This window comes from Paroedura picta, chromosome 4 (assembly GCF_049243985.1).
Source record: "Paroedura picta isolate Pp20150507F chromosome 4, Ppicta_v3.0, whole genome shotgun sequence".
NCBI classification, from domain to species: domain Eukaryota; kingdom Metazoa; phylum Chordata; class Lepidosauria; order Squamata; family Gekkonidae; genus Paroedura; species Paroedura picta.
Window position 1 is genome coordinate 38852245 of NC_135372.1, and position 18173 is coordinate 38870417.

The following is an 18173-nucleotide window of genomic DNA, read 5'->3' on the forward strand; positions in this document are numbered from 1 at the left end:
GTTCACAATATGTCTACATTTGGAGTTCCAAAATATTATTTGCCATGCCTTTACTAAAATGCTTTTTGAGGTAATATTAGTTTAATGCCCAATCCAGCCTGTTTCAGGATATTTCAGAGACATTTGGCCTGAAAAGGGTTAATAAAGAAGTTGGAGCTTCACTTTTTCATTTCTAAAATAATGTCCTAGAGTGTCTCTAATGCATTCCCCTGTTGTTGTTTTGTGGTACTCGTTTCATTGGTGCCTGTTCTGGGGTGCTCCAGAGGCACTTTGGCCTGGTTAATAAAGGAGCAAGAGTTCCATATTTTCATTTCTAAAATATTAACTGTCTGTAATGCAGCCCACTGTTTTTTGTGGTACTCTTGTTTGCTGAATGCCCGTTCCAGCCTGTTCCAGGGCATTCCGGAGGCTCTTTAGCATGGCAAGGATTAATAAAGGTGTGGGATTTCCAGCTTTTCATTTCTAAAACATTGTTCCCAAGAGTCTGTAATGTATACTACTGTTTTTTTGTGATACTCTTGTTTGCTTGATGTCTGTTCCAGGGCATTCTGGCTTTTATCCAGTCCCGTGTTTTTTTTGTGAAATTTTCTATGTTATTTGCATTTTCTTCCAAAAACACGAAAATATACCCTCACCCCTGAAATCAATGTTAACCTCTGCAGAGGATTGCACTGCTAAGGATCCAATCCTAGGTGCACTTCTCTATGAGCAACGCTGAACACATACTTCTGAGTATTGTTAACACGAATGTAAAGTGTTGCACAAACCGTTGCGTATTTGCCCAGTGTAAACCCCACTTTGCCAAACTGGGCTTACTTCTATCTAAGTAAGCATATTCAAAGCCAAGCAGCAGGAATCTATACACATATGTTCAATATATATACTCGTTGAAGCATTTCTATAATAACTAGTTTCTTGCAGCTAGGGTTACCTCTGGGGGTTTTGTGGGTGGAAATATGGTAGTGAAGCCTCTAGTGGGTTTTGGAAGAGAGGAAGGGCTTCAATGGGGCATAATGCCGTAGAGTCTACCTTCCAAAGCGGCTGTTTTCTTCAGGCGAACTGATTTCCATCTCCCAGGGATCAATTACAATCCCAGGAAGTCGCCAGCCAGGATCTGGAAGTTGGCAACCTCGCTCGTAGCCGAGAATGGGGGCAAAGCTAGGCCTTCTCGGTTGCTAGGCGACCAGTCTCAGGCGCCTTCAGCGCAGGCGCTTAACTTCCCACCCTTTCCCCCCCTCAAGGCACACACGAACGGAGACCGAAATTCTTCTTCAGGGGCGCACGCGCCGTCTGTTCCTTCCCCAGGATAGAGCGTGTCAATAAAGCTTCAACAAGTGGGAGGCGCTTCCTTTCACTCCACCCTTTTTGCTTGAGAAAGAAGGGGAGGGGGTGGCCGGGAACCAATCCGATCCCTCGCGCATGGTTCTCCATCGTGCTGGAGGCGGGCGGAGAGGGTTTTTCCCTCCCTTCATCCCCGTTGTTGAAACTTTATTGTTCCCCTTGACAGACAGCGTCCGCGCTGAGGGGAAATGATGCGCTGACTGAACAAGCCGGAGGCGCCCCCGTTACCTGCTACGACGCAGCCAGGCCGGCTTCGGGATGTCCGGCAGCCGGCAGCCTCCGCACCACCCTGCGGCCGGGTCGGGCGCCACGGGCCCTGCCGGCTCCTCCTCGTCGTCCTCCTCCGCCGCCGCCGCTTCCTCAGTCACCACCTCGGCCTCCTCGGCCACCGCGACGGCGCCGGGCTCCTCCTCGTCGTCCTCCTCGGCCGGCCTGGGGGTCCCCGCGCGGCCTGTGCTGGTGGCGGCCGCCGTGCCCGGCTCTTCCAGCGCGGGCCTTTCGCGTCTGGCGGGGCCGGGGCGGGCCGGGGCGGGGAGCGGCGCCGGCGGGGCCACGGGCGGCAGCAGGAAGAGGCCGCTGCTCACCCCGCTTTGCAATGGGCTCCTGAACTCCTACGAGGACAAGAGCAACGACTTCGTGTGGTGAGTGGCGGCGGCCCCGCGGGAGGGGGGAAGAGAGCGGGCGAGGGGTGGCCAGGCAGCGGTAGTCAACCTGTGGTCCTCCAGATGTCCATGGACTACAATTCCCATGAGCAAACGCTGGCAGGGGCTCATGGGAATTGTAGTCCATGGACATCTGGAGGACCACAGGTTGACTACCCCTGGCCAAGGGCGCCGGGTCTCGGATGACAGCCCTCTTGCGAGACCCAGCATTGCCAGGGTTAATCTCCCTCGCTCCCAGGCCCGGCTTAAAGAGTCGCAGGGCCCCACAGCGCCAGAGCCGGGGGTGGGGGAGGGCTTTCGTGGCCTTAGCGGAGCACAACTGGCGCTGTTACTTCTGCTGCGCAAGTAACTTCGGGATTTTGGAAACAGTAGCTAGTTAGTTCCTTCGGGTTTTTTTTTTTTTTTGCCTCTTTAGCTTTCCCTTTTGTCCTACTCCAATAATGATGATAATTAAGAACATCATGGGGCAATCCTGCATTGACTCATCTGCGGGGTTACAATGGATATGTTAACAGTTCATTTGTTAGTGAGGTTATTGTTACTGCTTTTATTATTAACTGGGGCAGTTATTAAACCTGTCTTATGGCTTCATGTTCTCTGTAAATAGTACTAATAGTAAATAATAGTAAATTCCCTGTCTGGAAATTTTAGGGGGGGCATTAGTAATACCTGTAAATGTTTAACTTTTTAACTTAATATGTTGTTTACTGCTGTTACTTGTCCTGAGCACTATGGAAGTGTGGGATAGACACATACATTATTAATAGTAATAACAATCTTTATTTCTCCAAAATAAAGGCTCAGGGTGGGTAAAACAATGATAAATAACACTAAAAATATTCTAAAACAGTTAGAATATTTTAGGGTTATGTCTGCATTTGCCAGTTAACTTGATCACGGATGGGAGGGGCTTCCATTCTTTGGATGGTATGTTTCTATGTTTCTTCTTGATATTTGAGCAGGAGTTCAATTGAGGTGATAGCACCAAATACCTTGCTCACGACTTGTCATTTTAACCTGTAATAGTCAAAAGATTATATCCCTAACAAAATAAACACTAACACATTAGAGAGTCATCAATTTCTTACTTAAAACCTCAGAAGTGTAAAATATAATGATGACTCGCAAAACACAATAGCTGTCATATCCTCTTGACCAAAGAATGGTACACTCCTAGCTGGGATGGTCATCCTCTTCCACTAAGTGTGCAGTTTCAGGAGGGATGTACATAGAGAGGTGGGGGAGATAGGGGACGCCTTCTTAGCCAGCCAGCTTAACTAAATTAACCATGGCAATCAATAGAGTGACAGATGTTGCAGCCAGATCACCCTCACATCCAAAACACAATAGCACTCACACAGTGTCCATCAATAGCTCACTATATATAACTATAAAGTTATCACACAATACTTATAAACATGAAGAGTCAGCTGCAATTATGTAGGAACTTCCCTTTGGGGAATCACGTTGAAGTGTGGTGGTAGTCCTCTTTGTTTCTCAAATCTTGGCTGGACACACAGGTGCAAAACCCCAATATCTAAGGGACCATCACACTTAAGCAGCGTCTAGTCTGCATGCATGCTCAATGAGCGATGCACATGCTTAGTTACTACAGAGTATGCATATTGCCCTTTTGTTCTTGCGGTCTGCAAGCTGCATTAAATATGAAGACCTATCAATCACAGTGTGAAGGTTTCTTGACTGTACAGCAGTCCAGGGCTCCTGGAACCAGGGGGCCCATAGCATGTATTACATATGCTACTAAGATAAACTGCTTCTCCCCCCCCTTCCAGCCTCACCTCCCTCACAGGGTGTCTGTTGTGGGGAGAGGAAAGGGAAGGCGGATGTAAGCCGCTTTGAGACTCCTTGGGGTAGAGAAAAGCGGCATATAACAACCACCTCTTCTCCTTCTTAAAGTTATCCATCTTACAAGGAGTGTGTTGTACGTGGTTCTCCTGTGAGGTAGGTGTGGCTGAGACTGTGATTGGCTCAAGGCCACCCAGACAACTTCCCAAGGAAGGTGGGAGTTCACCCATCCTGCATTCTGTCTTCACAACTACCTAATGGAATAGGGCAGGCTAACTCAGATCAGCGAGTGGGTTTGCATCTTGGTCTCTCAGATCTGCATCCAGTGCTCGAATGAGTACATTTCACTGGTTTTTAATGTTTGCTATAAAATACCAAGTATAGCTATTATTCCTGTCTCTGTACTTTCTCAGCCTCCATTCCCTTGACTTAACCTGTGGTCTAATATTAACTTGCCCTATGGGGTTGTTTGGAAGTATGTGGAACACTTGATTTTTAAAAAGCTGTCTAAACCTAATAGTCCTTAATAAGAACTCTGTGGGATAGGTTAGTTGAGCATAAATTGAAATAAATGAGCATAGGCTGTGAGAGTAGGGATAAACATGGGTGAACTAACGTGTATTAACTAATTTTTGTTATTAAGAACTAAGGTTGTTTTATTTATTTTTATTTTAGGATTAATATTTGGAAACTCAGGGTGGATTGCACTAGTGATCCCCAACCTGTGGGCTGCAGACCACATGTGGTCCTTTGACTAATTGGAGGTGGGCCCCGAAGGACACCTTCTTCCCCCCCCCCCGGCCCTTTACTTCATTCCCCCCAGCCCTTTACAACACACTTCATTGTTGTGGTGTGTCTGTATCTTATTTTAGGGATGTTTAAACATTACCATTGCGATCAGAGAGCGCTAGGGCAGTGGTTGAGAGTAGAGGAGTAAACTACCCCCCCCCTCTGGGCCTCAGTAAAAGGCGTTGAGTGGTCCCCGGTGATAAAAAGGTTGGGGACCACTGCTTTACAACACACTTCGGGTGTCATTGTCTCCCATCACTCCTATATGGCACTATTTCGTTGCAGAGAAACAAGCTCAGGGTTCCCATTGATTTGTCATTGTCATGAGTTAAAATTTCCATGAAAATAAAATGTTCCTTTTGTTCATTGTTGTGGCGTATCTGTATCTTATTTTGAAGGGATATTTAAACATTACCATAGCGATCAGAGAGCGTTAGGGCAGTGGCTGAGAGTAGAGGAGTAACCCCCCCCCCCACCGGACCTCAGTAAAATTGTCAAGCGTTGAGTGGTCCCCGGTGATAAAAAGGTTGGGGACCACTGGATTACACAGTTATGTACTAGACAAAATCCCTTTATAAATCTCAGTAACAATTACAATCAATTCTATGATACATTAAAGTATTACATATTTAAATAATAAAATACTAACATTAAATATTAAGATACTACACATTACAATTGGCCATTGTGCTTTCTTTCATTAGAGCGAAAACATTCGGAACTGCAGTGCATGTTTTCATCCTGGTGGAGTTGAGCAGAGAAGCCAGTGGTTTCTGATGCTACGTCTGGCCTCAACCACAGGCCTGGCGGAACATCCATCTTACAAGCCTTGTGGAAGTGCTGGAGGTCCCTCAGGACTCTGATCTCATTTGGCAGAATGTTCCACCAAGCTGGGGCCAGGGCCCAAAAGGCCCTGGCTCTGGTTGAGGTTAGCTTGATTTCCTTAGGGCTGGGGACCCTGAGCAGATTTTTCTCATTCGAGCATAATGTCCTGTGAGGGGCATAATTTATTTTTTTACTTTGCAATGTGAGCCAAGTAACATTGTTCTGCTTTTCAGGATTGTGGTGGCACTTGTTAAGATAACATATGTGAAAGTGAACATTCAGGAAAAGCAATAGGAGCTTTGCTGTGTAAAATAGGTCATTGTGATTCCTATATTGTGGGCTAATTACCCATGTAGATCACAGAGAGATAATTGTTTGCCCAAGGCCACATTGAGTTAACAGCTCAGATGAGACTTGATCTGGGGACTATACGGCTCCTATCTCTGAAAAGTGTTCATAACTACTTTTTCAAGTTAGTAAGTATGGACTTTTATGTATTTCAGATGTTCAAATATGTAAATGCTTTCAGAAGTCTACACTTGGGATATAAATATCATATATTGTTTATAGGCTTGCTTTGGTATGTGTAGGCCACCTACACATTCTTGCATAGTGGTAGCTCTGCTGCTGGTTTGATTTAAGAAAAATATAACTTTTTAACATGTTCTTGATGTCAGCCTCAAGTGCAGACAGCTAATAGTAAGCTCAGCATTGGAGAAAACATATTCTGTAGGCATAGGTTATCCTGGAATGCACAGGTAACCCTTGTCAGTTTTTCAAGCCCTGGAAAGTGTTTACGACATTATGGAAATTGTAAAATAAATGGTTATGACTTACACTCTTACCTAATGCTAACCCTGTGAGGTAATTCAAAATTAGCTTAATATTGTAAATAGGAAGAGCAGGAACTGAGACTCACTTGTCGTGCGTTGCTTTAGGCACTCTTAAAACCCAACTGAAAATTAAATCCTATTTGGTTCAGTGGGGCTTCCTCTGAAGTGTGCAGATGAACGCAACCCTAATGAGTATGCTATGTCAAGCTCTGAACTGGAAATTGTACTGCTCATTCTCCTAGAACTGGTTCACTGGTACTTGTCTTGGTGACTAGCTGCTGAATGTATTAGCCAAACTTGATTAAAACTTGCGTGGCCTTGATGCACAATCTCATAGCTCTGTGATTTTAACTCTGTGATGAACCATTCACACATGCTAGTTAATGGAGTTGTTAACTGATAAACATAAGTGTGTGAAGTTCCCAGTGCATAAACAGTCTATGTGGTTAGAGTTTCAGACTAGGGCCTGGGAGACCCAGGTTTGAATATTGATTTTGCTTTGGAAACTCATCTAGTGATTTTGGGCCAGTTACACATTCTCAGCCTAACGTACCTAGTTTTGTAAAGATAAATGGCAAAGAGAATGATGTAAGCTGCTTTGGGTCCCACTTGTAGAGAAAGGTGTGGTACAAAGATGCAGCCAGGTAAAAGGTAAGTTGGTGGTTGGGTAGGAGGGAAAGTTGCCAGTAAGGTGCTTGCATGGAGGGTGCAAAGACGGAATAATGCATACAGGCGAAAGTGAGGCACCCCCTGCAAGTCGTTGAAGGTTTCTGGCTATACATGTAGACTGAGAAATTGTATGTATCAGCCTCTAAATCTTGTTAGATGAATGTATCTGAGTTCATGGCTTAGCCGGAAGCTTTCAGTGATGTGCTGTGGAACAGAATATTGGAGTATATCTCATCTACAAACTTGTGATCTGTGCCATGCAGGTAGGAATAGCGGCCTTTGGCCTAGACTATCTGAATTGGTCTTTGAAAAAAGCTTAGGTCTTCTCCTGGGGGCTTTCTTGAAACAGGGGTTTTCCTATATTCTTGGTCTGGCTGACCATCCCTTCTGATGTAGATTTTTCTGTCTAAATCCATGTCTATTCCAACAAATCAAAGAGAGGGGCAGTATGTAAAGAACAACAGTAGCAAGTGGCTGCTTATCCCTTCCTGTGGCTGTTCTTTTCATAGCCGTTTCCTCTTCAAACATTTTTCTCAGTCTGGATTGAGTATTGGAGCCTAGATGAAGAATGTGGCATTGGGGAAAAGACCTCAGGCACATTTGCTGCCAATAAATGGAGTGTTCAGTTCCCCTCTACCTTTGTGACACTTCTACTTCAAAAATGATTTTCCTAAGTTTACAAAAGATAAATCTGCCAATGTCTGGCCCTCTGGGATCCTGGTGATTGAAAAGGATGAAACGTTTGTGATTGAAAGAAGCATTACAGAATAGCTTTTAAGGTAAAGAGTGATGATTTTGTTGTTGTTAGGTGCAGAGTCGTGTCCGACCCATCGCAACCCCATGGACAATGATCCTCCAGGCCTTCCTGTCCTCTACCATTCCCCAGAGTCCATTTAAGTTTGCATCGACTGCTTCAGTGACTCCATCCAGCCACCTCATTCTCTGTTGTCCCCTTCTTCTTTTGCCCTCAGTCGCTCCCAGCAATCCCGGTGATGATTTAGTATTACATTCATACTATTTCACCTGGAAGTTTCAGCTGTAGCTTTTAATGTATGTAACTGCAGTATACTTTGGTTTGGGCTGATGTCGCTGATTCTGGAAACAGAACATGTTTCAGACACAATCTCTACCATATCTATTTCTGATAAATCGCTTTCCAATATCCAGGTGTTACTGTGACACATAAAACAGCATGCCTCTTGTTACTGCCTTTTAATTTGCTGATATCCAATCAAACAAAAGCACCTGTTTTTTGTTTGCATTAATCCCTGTGCTGCTTGCATGTGTCAGTTTCTCCAGCATTTGCCCCTTACTCTTGCAAACATCTAACTACTGTTCCTTAAGAATTTCATATTGGCTGGTTAGTCTTGGAGCTGTTCATCAGACTTTCATTGTCCTAATTCAGCAATGATTCTATCCCTTGTTTTTTCTGGTATCTTTCTGATTTTTCAGTACTTACACCATATGTGTGGGTTGAGTGGCTGAAGGAGAAATCTGATTCTTTTGGTATCGAATTATCATGTTGGATTGGGTTCTAAAAAGCTGTCTAGTAAGTAGCCGTGTTCTTATCTTTTCCTCACTAATACTTCCAATGTAACACATGGCCAGAGAGATTCTAAAAAGGATTTCCAAAGTATTTGCTTTGCATCCTCTCTCATATGAAAATTGATATAGCATCTCTGTTATGTAAGATTAGTGCTTCCAAGACCACTAGTTCGACCCTAGTAGCACAGGTCCGTTTTTGGCAAAGAGGTAACTAAAAATAGTTAGATTTTGCTGCTGCCTTGTTGTTACTTGTGTATCTAATTAATGGAGAAACATTCAATCTATTTAAATACAAGTTTTTGCCAGGGTGAGGCTAACTATCAATGTAGGAACAAACACTTGAAACGTGACACTTTTCAAAAACTATGCAACCACATACGTTCTATGCAAATCAATCAAATATTTGTGTATTTATTTATTTATTTTTGAATTTATGTACTGCAGTTCTGAATTGACTCATGGCAGTTCACAGTAAAAAGATAAGAACCAGTACACCCCCCAAAAAACCCCTTAAACATTAACATTTAAAGATGGTGATGCAAAAGTTCTAACTCCCACCCCCTGTCCAGCATGTGGTCATGAGCTCTCTCTCATTCTGAGTGAGGGTCCTGATCTAAACCAACACTAAGGGATCCCCTGTTGGCAACTCCGGGACCTCACCAAGGCCTCAACCATATGCCTGGTGGAAGAGCTCCATCTCACAGGCCCTGTGGAAAGCTGACAAATTCGACCATATTATACCATATGACTCCAATACAATATGATCCTAGGCATTTTTTTAGCAAGTTCCATTGCCTCCTGTAAACATTTGTTGAGTTTTGATGTTAGTATATTAAAAGTACCTTATTTAACGTCATTTAGAAATAGTGCCCCATTCAGTATTTCTTTTACTTGGTGATGTTACTTTATTTGTGACTGATGTTTGGTGTCAGTGACACCTCTGACATACACTAACACAGTGGTTCTCAAATTTTTAGAAATTGATCCTCCTTCTCTCTAGCATAGAGAATATCTTTAGGAGTCCTACAATATTCTTGAATCCTTTATCTCTCTCTCTCTCTCCCCCCCCCCCCCTCTCACTCACTCACTCACACGTATGTTGCTTTGTGTTCAAGAACATAATAAGCACAGGATACAGCAGCCACGCACGGAGTCATGTCTGACCCTTGGGGTAACGCCCTCTAGCGTTTTCATGGCAGACTCAATACGGGGTGGTTTGCCAGTGCCTTCCCCAGTGCCTTCCCCAGGTAGAGGACAGGAAGGCCTGGAGGATTATTGTCCATGGGGTCGCGATGAGTCGGACACGACTTCGCACATAACAACAACAACACAGCAGCTATATATGTACCTTACTAGCCTGCCTGTCCACCCCAATACCTATATGTATCTCTGCAGCTCTTCCATGTTCACAAGAGAGAATTCTAGCTATGTCTCCTTTTTCTCAGTTACAAACATGTCCTTGCAGCAGCAGCTGCTCTTAATGGCAACTGCAGCTGGTGATTGGCCATCTTCACAGTGGAATCAGAGATTGTCCTTGTCCTCCAGGCCGAAAGTTGCTTGCTTCCTCCTTCCTGGCTGTGAATATTTTAAGCTGAAGGAAGAGGGCAGCTTTCCAGGGCAGGCAAAAGCACTATGGTTATCATGGCCAGCATCTCTCCTAGTTTCATTGAAAGGATATATATGGGCCTCAGTGATGTCAGTCATGGTGTTATAATTACAGTAGCTCCTCATCTGGGATCTGGAAAAGCTGCTCTTCCACTTGTGGAACAGTCTGACTTTAGGGGCGAATTGGTTGTCTGACTTCAGTGCTGGGGCCATAAGAGCTTATTATCTGGGAACCACTGCTCTAATTTTCATGCCTAGGAGCTTGTACAAGGGTCTTGTTTATGTATTTCTGAAGGACACTGATACGAGCCGCAAGGGAGTGGCAGGATATAAATATAATAATAATAATAATAATAATAATAATAATAATAATAATAATAATAATAATACTATCCCTGTGATAGAAGAGATGAGAACACTTGCCATTTCCCTTCTTTTTGCCTGGAAACTTCTAGTCTTAGACTGGGATCTGAGAGACCAAGGTTTAGATCCTTACTCTGCTGTGAAAGCTGACTGGATGATCTTGATCCCGGCTTTCTCCCAGCCTTATCTGTCTTACAAGGCGGTCATTGTGAGGGTAAAATGAAGGAAGAGAGAACCGTATTGTAAGGTATGTTAGACCTCCATTAGTGAGGTAAAGGTAAATATCTACACAAATGTCATGATAGTCTCTTTCCAGTTATTGTAGTGTCTATTGCTATACAGGCAGCATGAGAGATGCAAGCCAGAGCTTGTGGGCAGTAGAGCCATATCCCACTTTGGCACAGAGGAATATGGCCTTTGATTAAAAATCAGAAGGATTCCTCAGTTAGATTGTGCAGCAGTAGCTTTTATCTGGAAACTACCTTGGGCAAAATGGGTTTCTTTGAAAACTGTTCATAAATGTTGAACTTCACAACCCCCTTCTTTTTCCCTCCTAGCTGCTTTATTTTGAAGATTGGTGTTCTAGAAAAGCCTGTTTGTTATGCTCTTCTTACATTTTTCTTTTTTTGTGGTGATAATAAAATCTTCAGTAGTTAAACTCATGGGGGCTTTTTTGGGGTTTTTTTTTCCACACTAAGGTCAGGTACCTCAAAGAGCCAATTATAAAATTATTTAAAAGCAACCTCCCACCTCCTTTATGGAGTAGACATTTTGGGAATAGAATGAGGATATTGTTGTTTCTTTGGAAACAGAGCAAAAATATTTCTTAAGGTGCATTCTGATGCTCCCTAAAGGATCTCTAGCTACTTTGATGAGGGCTGTAGGACAGGGGTGTATTTAGCTATTTCTATTAGGACAGGGGTGTATTTAGCTATTTAAAGCACTGGAAAAGATCTAGGGCTATGAACTATTAAATTATCATTCGTTCAATCTGTTGTTACTTAAAGACTCAAAACGTCTTGCCAGTTCTATTATTCCATTCCTGACGCTATCTTAGGGATTTCTGCCAATTTTGTACTGTTGAAGGAATCAGTCTACAACTCAGACACACTGTTGAATTGGGCATTAATCATATACTTTCTAGCAGCACCCTGGTTCAAACTATTTAAAAGTGATCATTGTAGAACTCCTTACCTAGTCAATATTTTGAATCAAAACCCAAATATCTTTTACTTTTCTAAGCTTTCATACTGTGCCAATGGCAATATGGACTGGGCATTGCTTGCAAATCCCTGGGGGTCAGCATACTGATATGTGATTCTTCTTTTGGGGAGGATTTGCCTTGTTATCTCATTATATTTTGATTGGTAGGAATCCACTCTTGTTTAAACATATACCCGGACGCTCAGAATATAATATTTTTGCTTTCAGATGTTGATGCTTATGTGTCGCATAGTTTCCTTTTTGCATACGCTTAAAAAGAATTGTCCCAAGATTCAACTGAAGTAATTCTCATAAACTGTTTAGTTTATGGTTCCAATAGTACTTTTAACATAACATTTAAAATTTGTTAATATCTGTATTTGGTTTTATTGCCTTTGGTGTTATGGCCAGTGGCTAGACACGGTAAGCTTGACTGACTGACAGTTATGAGTTCTGTGACTCTGTTGAGAGGAGAGTGTTAATAAAAACATAACTGGAGTCATTTGATAGACTACTTGGAATTTTAGGATTCTGTTGCTGAAGCCTATGCCAGTGGGTCTTAAGCGTACTTCGCAGTCCTGAATAAAATGGCATGTCATCTTATGGACTAGAAACTGAATAAATAATAGGAAGAAGAGGTTAAGAAAAAATGACAGCATTCATGTCGATGGGGAATAAGCAGTCTTCCCTGCCCTGTATTGGGATGAGTGCTGCTGAACTTAAAATACGAATGCCAATATATTCAGAGCTACTGAATGATGATGAAAAATATCCAGAACTACTAAAACATAGACAGAAGTACTTTTAATATGTGGAATATGCTTTCCCTCCCCCCCCCACAGGCATGCTACCACGTGTTGCTGTTTTGTAGAAACAATGTGGACTGTGAAGAGCACAAGGAATGGAGCTGTTGGCAGAATACCGAGTACAGAATACCTTTATTGGCATAACAGTGATTTAAAAAAAGATAAAATGGTACAGCCAAAACAGCATGACCAAGAGACATGCACAATCCTCCAACAACACACAAATATTACAAGATGGCCAGACCGCAATGTCCAGTCCACAGTGGGCTCACTGAGGCCCGGGGGGGGTAGTCTTTTGTCGATAGACGTTGCCACCGCCGGCTGAGTCCCTGCTCTGCTTGCTTTCCCACCAAAACCCCTGACTTCCCCCTGCCCACTGGGGGACGCTGCCAGCAGCAGCTGCGCAGTGCCAATCCGAGGGGGAGCCCCAGTCATGGCAGCTGCTGGAGAGCACCAAAGGTGAGCCGGCGACAGAATGGCAGGGCAGCCCCCAAGGCAGCAGCCAGGGAGGAGGATGAGGAGGAGCTGCAGGCCGGTATTGACTGATCTACGGGCCGGTCCCGGTCCCTGGACCAGGGGTTGGGGACCACTGATATAAAGTGTCAGGTGCACCGCAGCTGTGAAGACACAACCTTTCCGCAAAGAGAATGTCCAAAAGATGGCCTCTGTATACACTGGAGGGAAAGATATTTAGCCGCGCCAAAATAAATGCTGTTGGCTAAGCCAGGGGTAGTCAACCTGTGGTCCTCCAGATGTCCATGGACTACAATTCCCATGACTCCCTGCCAGCAAACGCTGGCAGGGGCTCATGGAAATTGTAGTCCATGGACATCTGGAGGACCACAGGTTGACTACCTCTGGACTAAGTGACCAGAGCAAGTTCCCATGAAATATAAGGATGTTTTGGGGTTGTTGTTTTTTTTAAAGCACCTTTACAGAAAATACAGGTTAACATGTCGTGGGACTTTGCTAAGTAAAAAAGGAAACCCCCTACCATTGTAAAGCTCAAATAAAAACCTATTGCAGAGATTATTTTAAAGCAGATGGATATGTTTTTTGAAGCAGGGGTCTTGTATAAGAGATAAAAAAAATATTGACTGCCATCACATAAAAGGTGAATTACCATTTTCCAAAAAGATTGTTTGGTGGCCTCACATGTTCTTTCTCAGTCACAGGCCTCTGACATTTCCCTGTATCCAGGATGTCTTGTATTCAAGCAAGGTCGCCCCATAGTCCCCACCAGTGAACGTTAAACTCCTTGTACATGGCTACTTGAGAAAATGCTGTCCATTCCCATTCTCTTTCACTGTTATGTTGGTCGCTGTGATCACAGAAAAAGGAAATGCCTAACAGTTCTCTTTGCCCTGGCACACGTTAGTCCAGTTGATCAAGCCTGTCTGGGTTGAGTCCCACAAGAGCATTCCCTGTGGTGACCTTTTCTTCTTGAGGCTGCAAGCAACCAACAAACTATGTATCTGCTGTATGAGCTTTTCAGCAACCAGCAAACTACCTTCTGTATAAGCTACTTTTTAGCAGCCAGCAAACTACATTTGGAAAACTGTCACTTTAAAGACTAATCATGTTATTCCTGTAGGATAGATTCAAATGGGTAGCCATGTTGGTCTGAAGTCGCACAATAAAATCAGAGTCCAGTAGCACCTTTAAGACCTTGAATAAATCTTTGTTGGTCTTAAAGGTGCTATGGACTCTGATGTTATTCCTGTGTAAAGTTTTTTTGGGGATTAGAGCTCACATCTTCAAGTGCTCTGGACTACAAAATTTTTTTAAATCTCGCTACAGTGTCACAAGATTTCTGCTTGTTATTTTTCTAAAACAGATTAACATAGCTATTTGTCTAGGACTAAATTAATTGGGTTTGTAGTCTTCATAGCATCCCCGTGGAGTACACGCTATTTACTCTTTCCTTGTGAGAAGATGAATGCAAAAGTAACCCTCACTGCGCTTTTCTATTTACACAGCTATGTGACCACAGCACACATGGTTGGACATGTGTCCCTATAGTAGTTGAGGACTGAAACAATAAACTGACTGACCTCTCTTTCCCAGCTTAACAGGGCCAGGAAAGAAAGGGGAAATTAGTAGATAGCTCCTTTGCATTGCCTGGCCATGAGGGAGGATCAGCCCTGTACTGTCTCCAGAACAGAGCTCTCGCAATCAGGGGTTTATAGGGAAGTTACTTGCAAGGCCAATGTTACTCTTTTCTGTAAGTGGGAAAAATGAGAAACTTTAAGTGAGGATTCCATTTAGTTATTTGGAGGCAGTTCTTACTCATCTCCCCATGGTCTGGACCATGAATGGGAAGGGCCTAGTAGAAAGCCAGCTTTGTGTAATAGAGAGCCAGCTTGGTGTAGTGGTTAGGAACACAGACTTGTAATCTGGGGAGCTGGATTTGATTCTCTGCTCTCCCACATGCAGCCTGCTGGGTGGCCATGGGCTAGTCGCAGCACTGATAAAGCTGTTCTGACCGAGCAGTAATCTCAGGACTCTCTAAGCCTCATCTCCCTCACAGGGTGTCTGTTGTGGGAATAGGAAAGGGAAGGCGATTATAAGCCGTTTTGAGACTCCTTCTGGTAGAGCAGTGGTTCTCAACGTTGGGGTCATGACCTCTTGAGGGGTCATTTGGCCCTTTCCCAGGGGGTGCGGTGGTGGCCGCTGTGGTAGAGACCGCGGCGGCGGCAGAGGCTGCAGAGGCCGCAGTGGTGGCATGGCACTGGCCTTCTTTGCGACGCCTCTGAGCTCACTGAGGCTGTGTGGAGGCCAGCACCACAGCAAGCAAGAGGAGCAGTGGTGGCGGCGTGCACGCACACACGCTGCCGCCACCCCTGCTGTAAGGGTTGCAGCACTAGGGCAATTGAGAACCGCCGCGGTAGAGAAAAACAGCATATAAGAACCAACGCTTATGCTTTTTCTAAATCTGGGTCTGGTGTTGTAAGGTTACCTCGGAGCATCAGTGCCACCTTGGTAGACTAGTGACTGGACTGGGAAGGTACAGAGCTGTGTTTGTGATGGGTTGCAAGGGCACTGAAGCTTCATTGGGACTGCTCGAGGCCACCACAGAGATTTTAACGGTGACAGATTCCAATTCTGGGGCCTCATCTGGAAGGCTGCCAACTTAGTTTTGGTGGCACAGTTAACATGAAAATACCGATTCTGGAAGCAAGAAGCAGAGGCTTTGCTAACTTTTCCACTTTACTTGGAAATTGAATTGGGAAACTCTTATGGCACTTTTTCTTGTTATATATTTTCAATTTCAAAGCATATATAAGAATATATTGGATAGGCCTGTTATGTTTGTATAAGGAGAAACATTTAGCTTTTAGTCTGTTAAATTTATTCTAATCTGTTGCATGTGTGATTATTTTGATTCTGTTGGTTATTCCCTGCGTGCAGTTTCACAGTTTCCAATTATAAGAGATTAATAGATTTTGTAGTGCCAGTTGGCATGTAACACAGTTCTTAGCTGCTGTTGACTTAATTCTCTCTTCTCACCCTCCCTTACAACTAAAGCTGACTGTTTGGAACTTAGTATCTACTATGTTTAAATGAACTCTTCTTTTTTTTCCCCCCAGCCCCATCTGCTTTGAAATGATTGAAGAAGCATATATGACAAAATGTGGGCACAGCTTCTGGTAAGATTTCTTGACCAAGCTGTCTTAATTTTATTAATAAATTTCTCATGTTGAGAGGCACTTGTTGGGTCCTTGGAATGGCACAGATATTGTCATTAACTCTTATCCCAAGTATAGATATATGGATCCAGAACGCTTAGGCTGTAATTTGCTGTTGAGACTGCTTTGCAGCTAGAATTTCTGATATAGAAATCTGTATTGACAAAATAGCATTGTCCTTATAACTGCTGAAAAGAGGTGTAAACATCTGGTATTTCTTTTTTGCCATGCAAATACTGATTTTAGAACCCATTACGTGAGGTTGCTGCCCAGTCCACATTCTTCGTTGTGCTGCTCTAGCATTAATGTATGCTTGATTTTGCATTCAGGTTTATCTTTTCTGCACATGCAATTGTGCCTTGTAAGGGTGCTTAGACTGTCTTTGCATGCTTCATAATGCAAGGGGAAACGGGAAGAGCATGTGACTCATGCTTCCTGTTCTGTGTATGTGCTGTGATGAAAAAGTTGAATTTGTCCATCTCTATCACAGGTCAGCTGTGCACTGTGCCCCTGCATCATACATTTCCACAGCTCATTGCTTAGGGAGATACAAAAATTGAGCTTAAGATGTTTATAATCATAGGCATAGTAGATAGTATGCTTTTACGTTTTTGTGTCTCTTCTGCTCCCCGATGCAGCTTAGATCCCTCCCCTTATGCGACTTCCATTGCCATATACAAATCCTGCCCCTTGATCCCACTTTACTGTTTGTCATCTTAGTTCTTTCCCTCTCAGCTCATCTGAATGGGTCACCTTGCTAATGCCAGAAGGAGTTGACTGTCCAGTGAAGCTAATAGGGACAGCTTTATAGACCATGATTATGGATTCTGTTTTTTCCATCTTCAACTCCTCATGTAAAATTAGTTTTTTTTAGCCAATAAATTGGAGATTAAACAAGATAAAGGAAATGAGTGAGTTCATAATCCTGTCCTTGTACAGGTGAAGTTCTGCATCTTTCTTTCCAACACAATTTTGCAAGAATGCACCAAGTGCTTATCTACAGAGATCCTTGAGGGAGATCCTTGAGCCCCTAACTAAAAGACTGAAGCAGTGATCTTCTGGTCTCTTATGTGTTTGTATGAACCAAGTGCACATTTGTGGTCTTTGCATTAATTATAGCTGTCTTGTGACTTTGATCTAAGGGTTCATTTTAAAAAATAGATTACTTTCTTATCATCAGCAATATTTTAGGATGATACCATCAAAGAGTGCATTCTATGTATATACCAGATCCTACTTTATCTTTTGCATCTGTATATTGTTATAGTCTTTTGCATGATGCTCTTTTGATTGTTCTGTCTCAGGAAGGAAGAAGCTTTATCGGCCTTGCATTGCATGTACATACAAAGCAGCTGCAAAAACTACTTTTTATGGAGTAGCTATAAATATTCAATATTAACCACTGTTCTTTGATTTTTTTTCTTCTTTGGGAAGTCACATTGTGTTAACTTCTAGAACCAAACAAGGCCTGTCTATTTTGTTGACTCACGATTTTGGTCCACCCTTTACATCAGGCCATTTGTGTTTTGGCTCTACTTTAAAAATATATGTCCTATGCTTGATATAAACTAATAGAGTATGAAGATAGTATGATGGCTTTTTCTATGTACACAAACAACCATGTTTTGTATTCTGTTTCTTATGGCTTTTGCTTGCTGTTTCTTTTAACAGTTATAAATGTATTCATCAAAGCTTGGAGGACAACAATAGATGTCCGAAATGTAACTATGTTGTGGATAACATCGACCACCTTTACCCAAACTTTCTAGGTAAGTTTTGAGGCTTATTGTCATATATAGCCTTGAAAAAATTAGATTTCCTCTTGATTTTCAACAAGTAAAACTAATGCCACCTGAATGTCTGGCTCCTTTGTAGGTAGGTTGTGCTTGAAGGCTTTTACTGTTCTAGGGAGAGTTGATAAACTGGGCATCTGAGGAAGGGTTGTATGACAGTTTTGAGTCCCTTTAGATATTATAGAAGGCAAATTGAATGTTGCTGAAGTAAGAAAGCTGTTCTTAGCTTAGTGACAAAGGAGGG

At 43.1% G+C, this 18173-nt stretch overlaps 1 protein-coding gene across 2 annotated transcripts in view; it reads left to right on the plus strand.

Moving 5' to 3' along the window:
• The first annotated feature begins 1418 nt into the window (after positions 1 to 1418).
• COP1 (COP1 E3 ubiquitin ligase) overlaps positions 1419 to 18173 on the plus strand; it is a 181186-nt gene continuing 164431 nt past the window's right edge. The window contains exons 1-3 of one of the 2 annotated variants that reach the window (XM_077332509.1): positions 1419 to 1982; positions 16038 to 16097; positions 17808 to 17905. In XM_077332509.1, the coding sequence (XP_077188624.1) occupies positions 1600 to 1982; positions 16038 to 16097; positions 17808 to 17905 (541 nt within the window). In that variant the 5' untranslated portion in view covers positions 1419 to 1599. The remainder of the gene's footprint in view (positions 1983 to 16037; positions 16098 to 17807; positions 17906 to 18173) is intronic. The other variant, XM_077332510.1, reaches the window with a different exon arrangement.